The sequence below is a fragment of the Rhagoletis zephyria genome, unplaced genomic scaffold (assembly GCF_001687245.7).
Source record: "Rhagoletis zephyria isolate East Lansing unplaced genomic scaffold, Rhagoletis_zephyria_1.1 Rzeph_scaffold_00141, whole genome shotgun sequence".
NCBI classification, from domain to species: Eukaryota; Metazoa; Arthropoda; class Insecta; order Diptera; family Tephritidae; genus Rhagoletis; species Rhagoletis zephyria.
In genome coordinates, this window is record NW_016157225.1 from 276,572 (window position 1) to 293,054 (window position 16,483).

General features: G+C 36.2%; 1 protein-coding gene across 1 annotated transcript in view; it reads left to right on the forward strand.

The window, feature by feature from the left end:
• The first annotated feature begins 12,155 nt into the window (after nt 1-12,155).
• The window catches only part of SrpRalpha (signal recognition particle receptor alpha), a 72,050-nt gene continuing 67,722 nt past the window's right edge, over nt 12,156-16,483 (forward strand). Inside the window, exons 1-2 of the mRNA XM_017638210.1 lie at nt 12,156-12,406; nt 12,476-13,108. Of these exons, the coding sequence (XP_017493699.1) occupies nt 12,254-12,406; nt 12,476-13,108 (786 nt within the window). The 5' untranslated portion in view covers nt 12,156-12,253. The remainder of the gene's footprint in view (nt 12,407-12,475; nt 13,109-16,483) is intronic.

A 16,483-nucleotide genomic window follows, 5' to 3' on the forward strand; every position in this document is an offset into this window, starting at 1 on the left:
AGGTTCTAGAAAAATGCTTTTACAGATGAAGAAGCCTTTCAGGGGAGAGATTCTGTAACCAGTTAGCGACAAGTTTCGGATCGATATCGCACTTGTTCACGTAAAAATATTTCATATCATACGTCAACAAAACCGTAGCCGATTCGAAAATTGTCGCTTACTGGTTACAGAATCTGCCCCCAGGCCTACAAAAATGATATCGTCCGATTCAGCTGGAACAAAAATGCTTCAAACAAGTAAGAGTTTCTCTGCATTATGGCCTCGAACCGACATATATACATCTTTCATTTGAACCCGTATGAAAAGCTCTATAGGCTCCTACATTCGCGTTTTTATAGACGAGTCTCCCCTGAACCGTTTTTTCCATATTTTTGGCCTATGGAGTATCGANTTTCTCTGCATTATGGCCTCGAACCGACATATATACATCTTTCATTTGAACCCGTATGAAAAGCTCTATAGGCTCCTACATTCGCGTTTTTATAGACGAGTCTCCCCTGAACCGTTTTTTCCATATTTTTGGCCTATGGAGTATCGAGAGCATCGTACAGTTTCATAAGTAAAAACACTATCAGCTGATTGCCAGAAAATGCCTACAGCTGAGATCACCTGTTTTTTGGCATGTGCTCTTATCTTTTACAATTTCTTTCATTTCTATTACAATTTCTTTTATTTCTATTACAATTTATTCAAAATACACTAACACACTGAACCAAAAACACCACATAGAGCCTGCCAAACACACACCTACAGCCTGCCAGAAAAAACGGTAAGAAGAAGAGTTACTGTACTTATGGAACTGTACGATGATCGAGAGTATTGGATACTGTTTAAATCGGTACCGAATATCGATCAACATCACTAGAAACAGGCAACATGAAAACATGGTTGCCACAATTGGTAACTTTCTCCCAAAATTTGGTAACATTTAAAGTAACTTTTATTTAATTTTGGTAACTTTTGCAACTAAACATCTATTTGCATTATAAAGAAATGAATTATGTTTTGAATGGGTGCAATTATAAAAATCCTTCGAGTTTCAGTGGCAGTACTACTGACACTTTTACAAAATTACTTCGATTAAATTAGAGTCGTCTCATATTCGAATACTGGAAATATTTGAATTACAGTGGCAGCACCAATATTTGCTATAAATTTTGAATTGTACCCTCACATTTTAATACTGGCCATCTGGCAATTTTTGGTAAGGTCCATAAATCGTTTTGATTATTCCGGCAAAAAAAAATGTCGCGTGCTTTTTGCCAGACCCATCTACCGACATGTATTTCGACACCTACCGTCATATATTTCGACGTACAGTAAATTATGAAAAACCAAAAAAATAGCAAAAAAATTAGCAATTTTCGCAATTTACTCGAAATTTTGTACGAGTGAAACGAATGGTTAAAAGCACCCGCCACTGTTTTTGTGTGCCCGTGCTATTATTCCGTGAGTCTCAGGTCCAAGTATCGGCACATTCTGAACGAAAAATTACACTGAAAATGGCACAACGCCGAAACCGCTTCCACATTACATCATACTCCTACCCTGTCGGAAACACCAACGACGAAAATGAGAAAAACGGCACATGCAGTAATTAATTGATAGAAAAATATTTTCTAATAAAAAAAATTATTATAATTGTCAATAGCATTTTCAATCTTGATAATTTTTCAAGAAAATAGATTTAAACTTCTGTGCTAGAACTGGGAGTTCTTGATAAATAATCAAAAATTTACAAATTATAAAAATATTAGGGGTATTCTCGAAGTCTTGCTCGATGCACGGATTTTACGAAATGCAAAAATACTATTCCAAATTTGGAAGAGTACGAGAGCACCCCATTGCAAAGTGGTAGCATGCAAGGGTAGCAAGCAGCGAAATTATGTATCACATACAATAACAAGATACAGCACAAAAAAATGAAATGAGCGAGATGAGAGGAATGAGTGAAATATGTTGCAATTCCAACAACAAAACAACTAGCACAGGGTCGCATTTATCTTGCTATGCTATTTTGCAAAATATATACATCAGGGATGATAAATGAGTTTTTAATTTTTGTACCAAATGGACACAAGAATGTATGAAAAAGAATCAGCCGAAAAAGTACCAAAAGTTAAAAGACTAGACAGACATATGAATATGGGTAATTTTCAAAGTGTTCATGGCAGGTTTTTTATAAGATGGATAATCTTATCCTCTAAAATCGTTTACTGACGCGAATACGAAACTGCTTTCACGCTTTTCAAAAATTAATTTTTGTTCTTATTTTTGCATTTTTGTAAAATATTTTCCAGAATGTAACATTTGCATATCACTTTTAAACTCATTTATCAGATAAGCCAATGTTGGAGATTTTTTGCGCCTTCTTCAAGACATTAACGTGACGTTTTTCTTGGGAGGCAGGTTTTTTGTTTAATCTTTCTTCAGCAACAACTTCCCATATATGCCATTTGAACACTTTTGGAGAAACAAGAGAATTAAATAAAAAAACCTTTTCCACCTAAAAGTGACCTTCTGGAAATATTTCACTTTTTTTGTTCTAAAATTCTAATTTCACGAAAATATAAAATTAAGGAAATCATTGAAACCCCTGAAGCAATAAATAGGCATTGGTTATTATCTTATTTTTGGTGTTTTTTGTATAAAAAAACTGGGTGACTTTCCGGAAATATTAAGCCTTACTCGTTAATATTAAATACCTTTTTTTTTGGTTCGGCCAGTGTGTACTGCACCAAAAATCTGGAAAAATTTCGTCCGTGGACTTGGATGCGTAGCGTTATATGTACTTGTACATATGCATAGTTTAAAAAGGCCATGAAAACCCTAAATTTCCATTACAATTAATAATTCAAGTTAATCAACAAAACCATACAAGTATGTTTATTAAGTGCGAGTAACACAAAGAAATAGTTGCTTATATTATAGCAAGAACTTTTTGATGATTTTAAAAAGTCTTTAATTTTTAATAAACACCACGCACATACCTGTATAAAGTAGGAAAAAGATGACTGCATTTTTATCCACAAGTCGTATTTCTACATAATTTGTCGTAATGCTGTATTTTGACAAAATTGTATCAAAAATGTCGATGTAGTACCAATGTACTTTTGGGATCCAAAATGTATCAAAAAAGTACAATTGTACCATCAATTTCATCACTGATATACATGGGTTCCGACGTTGCATATTTTGCAGCGATAGGAAACGCTGTTTCCCATGTATTTTATTGTTGTGTGTTTGCAAGTTATGCAATCCGTGCTACGTGCAATGGCTTTGCAAGATTTGGAGAATACCCCTATAGAATTTATTAAGTGCACAGAACCGGGCTGTAAGAATATACATATTTGTTATGAAATATAACAGTGTTATTCAGTATATTTTTTTCTCACTGAAGAAGTGAAGATTTTGGTAGTGAAGATATGGTAACTTCTGGTAACTTTTCTTAAGAGATTTTGGTAGAAAAAAATGTTGGCGAGTGGCAACCATGCATGAAACACAAAACAGCTGATATGTATTTTGACGCTTTATCCATTTTTACCCGGAGAAAAAGTCCGGGCTGTTTTGGGCAGGAAAAAGAANTTTATCAGATAAGCCAATGTTGGAGATTTTTTGCGCCTTCTTCAAGACATTAACGTGACGTTTTTCTTGGGAGGCAGGTTTTTTGTTTAATCTTTCTTCAGCAACAACTTCCCATATATGCCATTTGAACACTTTTGGAGAAACAAGAGAATTAAATAAAAAAACCTTTTCCACCTAAAAGTGACCTTCTGGAAATATTTCACTTTTTTTGTTCTAAAATTCTAATTTCACGAAAATATAAAATTAAGGAAATCATTGAAACCCCTGAAGCAATAAATAGGCATTGGTTATTATCTTATTTTTGGTGTTTTTTGTATAAAAAAACTGGGTGACTTTCAGGAAATATTAAGCCTTACTCGTTAATATTAAATACCTTTTTTTTGGTTCGGCCAGTGTGTACTGCACCAAAAATCTGGAAAAATTTCGTCCGTGGACTTGGATGCGTAGCGTTATATGTACTTGTACATATGCATAGTTTAAAAAGGCCATGAAAACCCTAAATTTCCATTACAATTAATAATTCAAGTTAATCAACAAAACCATACAAGTATGTTTATTAAGTGCGAGTAACACAAAGAAATAGTTGCTTATATTATAGCAAGAACTTTTTGATGATTTTAAAAAGTCTTTAATTTTTAATAAACACCACGCACATACCTGTATAAAGTAGGAAAAAGATGACTGCATTTTTATCCACAAGTCGTATTTCTACATAATTTGTCGTAATGCTGTATTTTGACAAAATTGTATCAAAAATGTCGATGTAGTACCAATGTACTTTTGGGATCCAAAATGTATCAAAAAAGTACAATTGTACCATCAATTTCATCACTGATATACATGGGTTCCGACGTTGCATATTTTGCAGCGATAGGAAACGCTGTTTCCCATGTATTTTATTGTTGTGTGTTTGCAAGTTATGCAATCCGTGCTACGTGCAATGGCTTTGCAAGATTTGGAGAATACCCCTATAGAATTTATTAAGTGCACAGAACCGGGCTGTAAGAATATACATATTTGTTATGAAATATAACAGTGTTATTCAGTATATTTTTTTCTCACTGAAGAAGTGAAGATTTTGGTAGTGAAGATATGGTAACTTCTGGTAACTTTTCTTAAGAGATTTTGGTAGAAAAAAATGTTGGCGAGTGGCAACCATGCATGAAACACAAAACAGCTGATATGTATTTTGACGCTTTATCCATTTTTACCCGGAGAAAAAGTCCGGGCTGTTTTGGGCAGGAAAAAGAAGACACTTACGATCCAATACGTTCCAATTTTCGCTCTCTATTACCCATTTTGTTGAGTACGGGAATGATTTCTGGGCTATTTTGGGCACCCGCGGGATCCCGCGTTGCGTACGGGAAAGAACCTACAGAAAGAACAAGGACCAGGGATGTAATTTTAAGTAAACCTAATATTCGGTGGCAATGCGCAGAGCGTTCCGAGTAGAAAATTAATTTGTATCAAATAAAACATTAAACGGTGGTTATAATAGAATTTTTAATATTATTAATTAGAGTACATACATTATATGGTATCTATTTCCAAAATTAATGCACTATATGCATATTTTTTTTAATGTTTCTTAAGTTTCTTTCATTGGTGCTGAAAAGCAACCATGCGTGTATGAAATTGTGACCTACCTAAAATTTCACCTCTGGAAACTTTATCCCCATAAGAGACTTCACCACAGTTTTTTTACTGGATATACTGAGGTATATACAGTGAACGAACTTCTACCACATTGTGGTCGATCTGCCCCTTTTTTGAGCGTCTACCACATCTACGACACAAGGTCTGAAATTTGCCACATATTCGCGTTTTTGAGAAGTTTTATGTTTGCTTGACATAATTTTCTTAATTTTAAGAGCAAAAATTGTACAACACTAAATACGATATGGTAACAAGAATGATATAATACAAGATTCTGCAAACTCGGCGGCGATGATATTTCTCAAGTAAAATTAAACAAAGCCGTATGGGAGGATAAAATAAACTGTAAAATAGTAAATGTTTTCAATTTTTCGACAGGAAACGCGGTTTTGTTGTGTTAAATTAAAAAATATATGATTTATAAAAAAAATTAATAGCAAAAATGTTAAAAAACGGAGATTTTTGTGAAAGTATTACCAAAATTTAAGTGCATCTAAGGTTTCTGAGGCGTTGTTTATTTTTACTTGAGAATTGTCTAAATCGGCAAATCCCAATTACATAGCTTTTCTGGAACGTGCCATATTTTTTCGCTACTTCGTGATGTGATAAAAAGAAAAACTGTCAGCACTCCGCAAGGTTGCAGAAATCTCTTAAAATATGTACGAAAAATATCTTAATATGGAAGGAACTGCTTTACACTGTCAAGGAAAAAAAATTGCCAAAACTCAACGCAATTTTTAGCAACCTCAATCTTGCACTTTATTATACTAAAATTAAATTTTTTAGAGTCTAATTAAAAAGTTAGCTATTCAGGTGAAACCTTGCAGACGTTTTTTAATTTTTGTACAAAGTTTGATCCAAACCCAGAGATCTACCACATTTTTTTGAAATCTACCACATTTTTTCCCAGATTCTACCACACAGAATTTTTTGAAACCCCGATCGCTGAGTATGACAGCTGTGCACCAACAAACAACATGATAAAAATATAGTAAGGTAGACCCGCTGATAGTTACTTTTAAAATTCTTGACGTTTCCAAACATTTTAATTTTTAAATTTACTCACAAACTAACACTAACACACACATTTTCATTTTCAATATCAAGCAACAACAATTTCGAACAATTTCAATTTTTTATTTTCAATTTTACATGATTTTAAAATGCTGGCAAACTTAAAAAAAAATCATGGCCGACAAATTGAGAGAACGGTTCTATCTTGCTATGTTTTTATCATGACAAACACGACGTGTAGAGCTGGGATACTATCGATAGTACCGCCACTCTATAGTTTTCGAAACGATAGCTGAAAACATCGATAGTATCGATAGTACTACCGTCGTGAAATATATTGAATTGAAACGCTCAATTGCTTGAAAATTAAATAATTAATAAATTTATAAAATTTATAAATTACTTTGTAAATTAAAGAGATTGTATACTTTTTTTTAATTTGAGTGCATCAAAAAAAAACTTTTTATAATAATAAAATAAACTTATTAATTTATGCGTCTGAATTATATAACTTATGCTTGAAATACAATACCGGCGAACGGCAAACTTCGCCGAATTGGGCGATGCTGTCGTTCACCGTTCGCCCAGCTATTTCGCCTACTTAAACAGAATTAGAGCGGTAGCGAAAACAGCTGATCCCATTTGGTCGCCTTTATAATTTGGGTGACCATATTTAGAAAAAACTAAACCATATTTAGAAATGAGGAAATGATAACAAATATAAATGTAAAACAAAGAAAGATTATTATAAATAATTTGTTTCAAGCCAGATTTAACTAATCCACAACTATATTTTTCAAACAACAAAAAAAGTCGTGTTTTCTTTTAAAACTTTGAAAGCAAAAAACAAATACGGCCACCTTTGGCACGCACAGCTGTCATCGCCCAGCAGGGCGATAGAAATAAATCTATCGCCATGAAACGCCGCCAAGCGAACTTCGCATTTCGCTTTGGCTGTTTTCAATTTCATATGCTTGCGGGTGTTCTAATTTTGACAGCGCGAATTTCGCAGTGGTGAGTTCGCCGTTCGCCGGCATTGTATTTCAGCTATAATATACATACCCTTGCATCCCCTTGAATAGCGACAGGCAAAATCTGAATTTATTTTTTATATGCCAAAATTAAAATCGGATTGTGTTTGTCCCTTTAAAAGTGCAAAGAAGTGAAATTGGCTATAAAAATACATTTATAATACTACAAAACAAACAAAATAATATATATTCATTTAAATTGACTTATAAAGTTCAACTGAGATCAAATACGGAGGCGCATATCAAAATCCGGACAAGGGAAATTAACATTTTACCATTTATAAGAAAACGAATATAGTACTGCTCAAAATAATAGCACCACAACATTTTTTTGTAGTTTTAACTACTTTTTTTTGTTTACTTAGTGTCTACTAATTTTTTATAATAAATGTACAAAACATAAAAACCAAAATATAATTAAAAATTCAAGCTTTTTAATTCGAATTTCAATAAAAATTTTATGTAAGCAGTTTTATAGCTTATTAAATTTTACAATAACTCAGTGTTAACTTCTGGTTTAACGTCAAAGCCGACGGACGTGTTTTTTGATCGCTCATCGAAAAGTGTTAAAAGATACATGTTAGTGAGAGTTTAAATTACGTACATATTGGTACAAATGTTTAAATTTTTTAAATATTTTTGCGAAAGTGATGCATACAAATAAACACTATTAATATTATTAAAATAAATATACGCAACCAAACAAACATATGTACACAAAATTATACCAACGTTCGCTGTTATAAACAAATAAAAAGTAGCGGTGAGTGAAACAATGACGGAGTGCGGAAGATGCCGAAAAGGCATCAGAGGAGAAACCGGTGTGAGCTGTGCTGGTGTGTGTGGGAGAGTGTACCACAAAACAATTGCGTGTGCACAAATAGATGATTACTGTTTGCAAGGGTTGGCAAAGAGGAATGTCTTAGCGGTGTTTATTGACCTGAAAAGAGCCTTTGAGACTATTGACAGGACTAGAATGTTGAAAAAACTTGGAGCTATTGGTATAGAGAACATTGAGCTGGCTTGGTGTCGAAGTTTTCTCTCAGACCGTAAGCAACAAACAACGATTGAGTCAAAAATGTCAAAAACGGTTGCAGTAAATATCGGTCTGCCTCAAGGATCGGTTCTTGCTCCAATTCTTTTTAACATTTACATTAATGACATAAATACGGTACTGAAATACTGTAAAATAAAACAGTTCGCGGATGATACGCTTCTAACCATCAGTGACAGAAATTTACCAAATGCCATATCTAAGATGCAGGAAGATCTTGACTCTTTATATAAGTGGTTATGTTTAAACAAACTTGAAGTGAATGTGAAAAAGACACAGTTCTTATCTAGGGTGTCTAATGCGAACTCATTCAACTATAGCTTAAAAATCAGAGATGAAAAGCTCGAGGAGGTAAAAATCGTTAAATACCTAGGTTTATACATTGATAATAAGTTAAAATTCGATGAGCATGTTGATTATGCAGTAAATAAAATTGCTAAAAAAATTGGTCTCATGAAAGATCATGTAAGTACCTAGGAAGAAGATATAAAACACTAGTGTATAGGTCCATAATAGAACCACACTTCATATATTGTCCAACGATCTTTTCCATGGTAAGCGATACACAAATCGACAAGTCACAAAAAATGCAAAATAGGANCAAATGTTTAAATTTTTTAAATATTTTTGCGAAAGTGATGCATACAAATAAACACTATTAATATTATTAAAATAAATATACGCAACCAAACAAACATATGTACACAAAATTATACCAACGTTCGCTGTTATAAACAAATAAAAAGTAGCGGTGAGTGAAACAATGACGGAGTGCGGAAGATGCCGAAAAGGCATCAGAGGAGAAACCGGTGTGAGCTGTGCTGGTGTGTGTGGGAGAGTGTACCACAAAACAATTGCGTGTGCACAAATAGATGATTACTGTTTGCAAGGGTTGGCAAAGAGGAATGTCTTAGCGGTGTTTATTGACCTGAAAAGAGCCTTTGAGACTATTGACAGGACTAGAATGTTGAAAAAACTTGGAGCTATTGGTATAGAGAACATTGAGCTGGCTTGGTGTCGAAGTTTTCTCTCAGACCGTAAGCAACAAACAGTGATTGAGTCAAAAATGTCAAAAACGGTTGCAGTAAATATCGGTCTGCCTCAAGGATCGGTTCTTGCTCCAATACTTTTTAACATTTACATTAATGACATAAATACGGTACTGAAATACTGTAAAATAAAACTGTTCGCGGATGATACGCTTCTAACCATCAGTGACAGAAATTTACCAAATGCCATATCTAAGATGCAGGAAGATCTTGACTCTTTATATAAGTGGTTATGTTTAAACAAACTTGAAGTGAATGTGAAAAAGACACAGTTCTTATCTAGGGTGTCTAATGCGAACTCATTCAACTATAGCTTAAAAATCAGAGATGAAAAGCTCGAGGAGGTAAAAATCGTTAAATACCTAGGTTTATACATTGATAATAAGTTAAAATTCGATGAGCATGTTGATTATGCAGTAAATAAAATTGCTAAAAAAATTGGTCTCATGAAAAGATCATGTAAGTACCTAGGAAGAAGATATAAAACACTAGTGTATAGGTCCATAATAGAACCACACTTCATATATTGTCCAACGATCTTTTCCATGGTAAGCGATACACAAATCGACAAGTCACAAAAAATGCAAAATAGGACAATGCGATTTATACTGAATAAGCGCCACGATGCACCCACACGAGAGATGCTCGCCGATATGAATTGGCTGAGTGTTAAGCAGGAAATTTTTTATCACGCCATGAAATTCGTATTCAATATAAAGAATTGTCGGTTGCCGGACTACCTGAGCGACAATCTCAGATATATAAATGACACTCATTCATACATACTCAGAGAAAATAATAGCTTTAGATTGCCGTTATACAGAACAGAAGTGGATAAAATGAACATATTCTACAAAGGATTAAAGTGTTCTAACGAACTACCGCCACAAACAAGAAATTGCGAAAGCATTGCCAGCTTCCAGAGATCATTACATGATCACTGTCGAACACTACCTATCAGATAGAGGCTCGGCATGGAAATAAATCCTTTCCATCCGGCCGGGTTGCTCTGGATCCAATCCACTCAGACAGCTTGCTGACANATAAAATGAACATATTATACAAAGGATTAAAGTGTTTTAACGAACTACCGCCACAAACAAGAAATTGTGAAAGCATTCATTACTTGATCACTGTCGAACACTACCTATCAGATACAGGCTCGGCATGGAAATAAATCCTTTCCGTCCGGCCGGGTTGCTCTGGATTCAATCCACTCAGACAGCTTGCTGAAGCTACAAATCTTGACAGAGTCGAAACACCAATCCCCGAAGCACCGTCCTCCTACCAAACAGTGCTGCTCTGGATCTAGTCCATTCAGACAGCGTGTATAACATCGTAAATCCTGATCGAACCGAACCAACAATATGAGAAGTGAGGGTGCGATTGCAAACTAGTCCTTTCCAACTGCCCAAACAACTGAAGCTACAATATGAGAAGTAAAGGTGCAGATTGGCAACTAGTGCTTTCCAACTGCCCTAACAACTGAAGCAGCAATGTGAGAAGAAAGATGCAGATTGGAAACTAGTGCTTTCCAACTGCCCTAACAACTGAAGAAACAATGTGAGAAGTGAAGGTGCAGATTGGAAACTAGTCCTTTCCAACTGCCCTAACAACTGAAGCAATAATATAGAAGGGAAGGTGCAGATTGGAAACTAGTGCTTTACAACTGCCCTCCGACCTTGTACTCGATTATTCAAATAAATTGAAGTGGAAGGTCGGAACTTTTTGGAGGGGGCAATTGCATATTTTTATTCATGCGGCCTAATATAATGTAATATAATATATATAGTTTTTGTATATATAATTCTATATTTAATTGATAATTTTTGCAATAAGAACATTACAATTCATATACATATGTACGAATATCATAGTTGTATTATTAAGTCGTAAGACTGTAACAAATAAATAAATAAATAAATAAAGTTGCTAAAAATCCCAATGACTTCAAATTTTTTTTGCCGACTGTGTTGTGAATTTTCTTGCATAAAAAAAAGTAAGGCAACGGGTAAACAAAGAATATGGCGAAGAACAATGGGTTGACAGTTGTGAATTTGCAGTGAGAAAACGTGTTTTCTTCTCGATTCACCAATTTCTCAAGCCATCTTTGAATATAGCAAATTAAGCACTACGTTAACAAAAAATATACAACCACTCTTGAAATGTGTTCAAAAAAATAGGTCTTATTAATTAACTATTTAGAATTTTTATGTTTGTATTTCAGGTGCCGAAAAAATGATAATATCTTGTCGCAGCGCATGTTTTCCTGCAGAAAGTGGTCGATGCTTGCTTACCTCCGATTTTAATTTGTAATTTGTGGTATTTCAACGTTTTCAACTTAACATGTCGTGTTTAAAAGTGGTCCGTAAAGTGCTTCATGCATATTACGCTGGTATCTAAATTGTATGGCTTCTCCTGCTGGCAGAACTCTACCCACTTTCTGGCCAACGCGCCGTCGCGGGGAAACAAAAAAAAAAACTGCATTTGGGGGCTTTACCCCTACGGCTGCTGCAATTCAACACACGACACGCCATTTTTTTTAAGTTTTTATTACAAATAAAACGTTTTTTACTTCAGAACGCACGAATTACTTCGATTTTTCACTTGAAAGTACACAATACGTTTGCACTTGTTTCTAAACAAAAAGTTTGTTTACGTATTGCCATAAATGTCAAAGTCGGCAAAACCAAAGTAGCGGTTTCGGGAATGCGCCACCTTCAGTTCTTCACCATGAATAGTTTTCAAAAACTATCGATAGTGGCGACAGTTTTCAACTATCGATGTTACTATCGATAGTATCCCAGCTCTAACGGCGTGATAGAAATGTTTATCCGGTTTCGTGAAATTTTGGTATTCCGGTTATGACGTGTCAGGGGAGCGAATATAATTCTAGTACCATGTTGGATTACGTTGTTGTGTTCACGAAAGGAGGCATTGTCCTGTGGGACTATAATTCCGCTGAAAGAAGCTACACATCATGTATTAACAATCTCATTAGAAGTGTTATACTTGAGGTAAATATGCGGAATATGATGTGATCGAATTGGTTTGTTTTTATAAACATATGCATTATTTTAAAATAGGAGCGAAATGCGGACTCCAAATATTTTGAAGAGGACAATTTAGCGATACAATTCAAGCTTGATAATGAATTGGATTTGGTGTACGCTGTGATTTTTCAAAAAATAATCAAGTTGAATTATTTGGATACCTTACTCTTTGAAATGCAACAAGACTTCAAGAGAAAATTTGCTGAAGTGTTGACATCTGTTCGAAAGCTTTATTCAACTTATGATTTTAATGAGGAATTTCAAAATACATTGACTACAGTGGAAAAATCTGCCAAAAAAGTCAGCCGAGCTCCAAAACAAATGCGCTCTTACAACGAATCCACAAAGTCTAAGAAAAACGTTGCTTCTATGTATGATGAAAATAGTAAAAACGAAAGCGCAAAAAAGGTTATACAAGAAATATACAAACAACCAGAAATAAGTTTAACAAACGAAAATATTATATTTGAAAATCGTAAAAAACTAATGGAGAAGATGACAGCGAAAAAAAGTCCTCCAGAACCTAAACCTAAAACACCAACATCAGAGAAAACCGGAAAAAAACCGAGGGTATGGGACTTGGGCGGCAGCACAAAAGATGCTGTCATTTTGGATCGGTCAAAAGACCAGCCTCAGGATGTACAGTACAAAAACGTACAAAGTAATGTGAGTAGTTAATCATCTATTAATACTCAATATGCAAATATAGGGAAAATGTTTAGTTATTGTACAATGGTTTTGTGGTTGAGCGCGTAGGACGATGTGGTATGTAACTTAAAACCCAACCCACTAAAAAGAGCACAGTCTTTAAACTTTAACAACATCAAGGCGCCCACCAAAAATCTATTTATTTGGGCGCTTAGCACAAGTGTTTGCGCAAAATTAATATTAGGTTTGTTTTTTACATTTTTGGGCTACTTTCGGGAAAATGAGCGTAAGTACGAAATGCTCGCACAACAGTGAATAAACTGCCCAAAACTACGGGAACACAAAAAACCATTTCCGCGCCCGAAGCTAAACGTCAAATCGAATTGAATTTTAAAATTAAGATTTGTCCGCCAGCGAATACATTACCGTTAACTTAATGGTTCAATTGATGTTTTTACACTTCGGCAAAAACACAAGTTACAGAAATGAAAAAATTGTCCGACCAGCGCCATTTTTATATGCACGCTGAATCCCAATACGAAATTAAAATGTAAGAGTAGAACAGTTTTTGAGATATAGCTGAATTTCGGGTTTTTGAGATCTGAAAAAAGTGCACTCTATTTATTGCCATTTTCTTTGGATGCAGTTGGCCAACCGCAACATTTTTGTACAAGGTTTTATAAAGAATTTTCTTTGAATCCGAATACGAAATCAGAATACCAGAAAGTATAAAAGTTTTTGAGATATTGCCAAATTTCAGGGTTTTGGGATCTGAAAATTGTGCACACACTTTATTTGCTTTGTTTTTGGATGTAGTTGACCAATCTTAAATTTTTTTTTAGGGAAATGTTTAGTAGCGCACCCATCGTTTTTAGGGTGGGGGCCGAGGGGGAGGGGGCGGGCGATTTTGAATAAAGGATACAAAAGTTAATTAAAAATAGAAAAAAACAAGTTTTTATAAAAAAAAAATGTTCTTTTTAACAAATGTATTTTTGCGTAGAATTCCTTTCTGCGTAGGCGGCCTTCGGCCGTACTTAGGGATTATAACCTTCAGGCAGTAGAAATCTCCTTTCTGTGTTGCCAAAGAAGGGGGGCTGAACACCTTTTGCAGAGTACACCTTTCTGCGTAGGCGGCCTTCGGCCGTACTTAGGGATTATAACCTTCAGGCAGTAGAAATCTCCTTTCTGTGTTGCCAAAGAAGGGGGCTGAACCCCTTTTGCAGAGAACACCTTTCTGCGTAGGCGGCCTTCGGCCGCACTTAGGGATTATAACCCTCAGGCAGTAGAATTATCCTTTCTGTTTTGCGAAGAACACCTTTGTATATTTTTAATGCTTACTGGGTTATATCCTATCTTCTTTTGTCTCTCATTCTTTTGCATATTTTGGAGTTTGACAGCTGAACTCCGCCATTTAATTTGGATATGCAACCAAAGTCAGACGCGTGATTTTGAAGGTGTTTTTATTTAATGAATTGTGATTAATTGGTTAATATTAAAGTCGTAAAGAAAGTTATAACTAATCGAGTAAAGTGTAAAGTGAAGGGGAATACAAAAATATATTGGTGAAGTGGCTGCTTTAAGGAGAACAGGAGTGATAAAAGTACGCTAATTTCCGAATTTTACAAAAAAGGGCTTATTTCAAACCTAATTTGTAAATAAATTAGTGACCAAAAATTACAAAAGTGGGTGTTAAAATAATGTGTAGACCCTTGACTACTAGTGTGTGGAATTTTTTTTGGATCGGGCCACCCCTTTGGACGGAATAGCCCGAAATAATTGGGAGCGCTACTAAACCCCACCCTTTTTTATATTAGTAAAGGCTAATAAATTTGCTATTAGCTGCATTTTTATTTGTAAGCGAGCGACAAAAGAACGCTCAACTCGCGTAAAATTTCGTTTTAGCTACTTAAGCAACCCTGTTGGTAGCTGGTAAGAAACATGTGATTAGTTTAACGGTATATAGATACAAAAACCAATTTAAATGAGTAATTATGGGAGGTATTTGCATAATATATATACTTATTTAAAATATAAGTCACGTATATAGGGACGTTCCGATGCCATCAAGTTATAGATGCCTACTCAAATGAGTTTACTCAAATCGCTATTTCGATACTACTTATATGAGTAAACCGAATGTATCGGTACCTACTTACCCGTTCCCACTACAGCCGGGTCTACGTAACCGGAACGACCCAGATTTATATCTGGCCAAGGACTGTCACTCCAGCAACACTCCCCAAAAAGTCTTTGGGGAATTTGTATGCTGCTACAACAACAACAACATACCTACTTACCCCACGACAGCTGGTTCTACGTACCGGAATGACTCGAGTTTTACCCGACCAAGGGCTGTTGTTTCGGCGATCTAACCCCGTTTAGGTCGGCGAAGTATCTCAGAAGTTGTTCGTCCATAGGGCTACATTCGCTACGTTTTCTCCTACTCAGGGCTGGCATCGAGTCAAACCCAGGGCCAGAAACCTACACCTGCTGTGTATGCCAGAGACGACTACACCACAACTCCACCTCTGTCAACTGCAATGCTTGCGAGGGGTGGAGTCACCTCAGAGTCTGCTCAGGACTACGGACACATGGGCCACTGCCCATGTGGCCCCCTGCTCCTCTAACAGAGCAGCCTCCACGGCTAACCCCAGTCCACCTGAGCAGTCCCACACAAACACCACAGCACAACAACATAACACAATAGACCACACCACAACGGCTACAGACCACAGAACACACACAATCACACCACCACCCACACGCCGCCGCTAACAACTCCTGGTTTCTGCCACAATCTGCACAGTATGTCAGACCAGTATATTCCGTAATGTGACATCAGTCAAGTGCAACACCTGCCTTGGCTGTAGGGCATGCTCAGGTCTGCGCATCACGCGAAATTGGACGAGGAACTTCGGGGGCCCATGTTGCGCTGCTCGGTCGCAGATCTCAACTGCGATGCCTCCCGCCACCTCCACAGGGCGGCAACCACCTCAGCAGTGCTCAAAGCCAACTGCGTCACGACCACACACATCCCTCACACCCCGCATCACCCCACGTCTCCCGAACCACATGAAGCTCCTTCAATTTAACTGTAACGGGCTTCAGAGCAAGATCGAGGAGATAACCGTCTTCATGGGAAGGCATGGCATATTGATAGCTGTGGCCCAAGAGACGAAGTTGCACAGCAATTCGACACTGTTGAATTGTGCCGGGTACAACGTGCACCGTCGAGATCGCGAGCGGGATAATGGTGGAGGCTTAGCGTTCATTACGCACCACACCGTGCAGTATCGTCTTATCGAAGCAGACATCGACCGCAGGGATACCACCCTAGAATGTCAGGGCATTGCTATCCGGTCAGGCGATGTTGAGCTCGAAATATTTAACGTT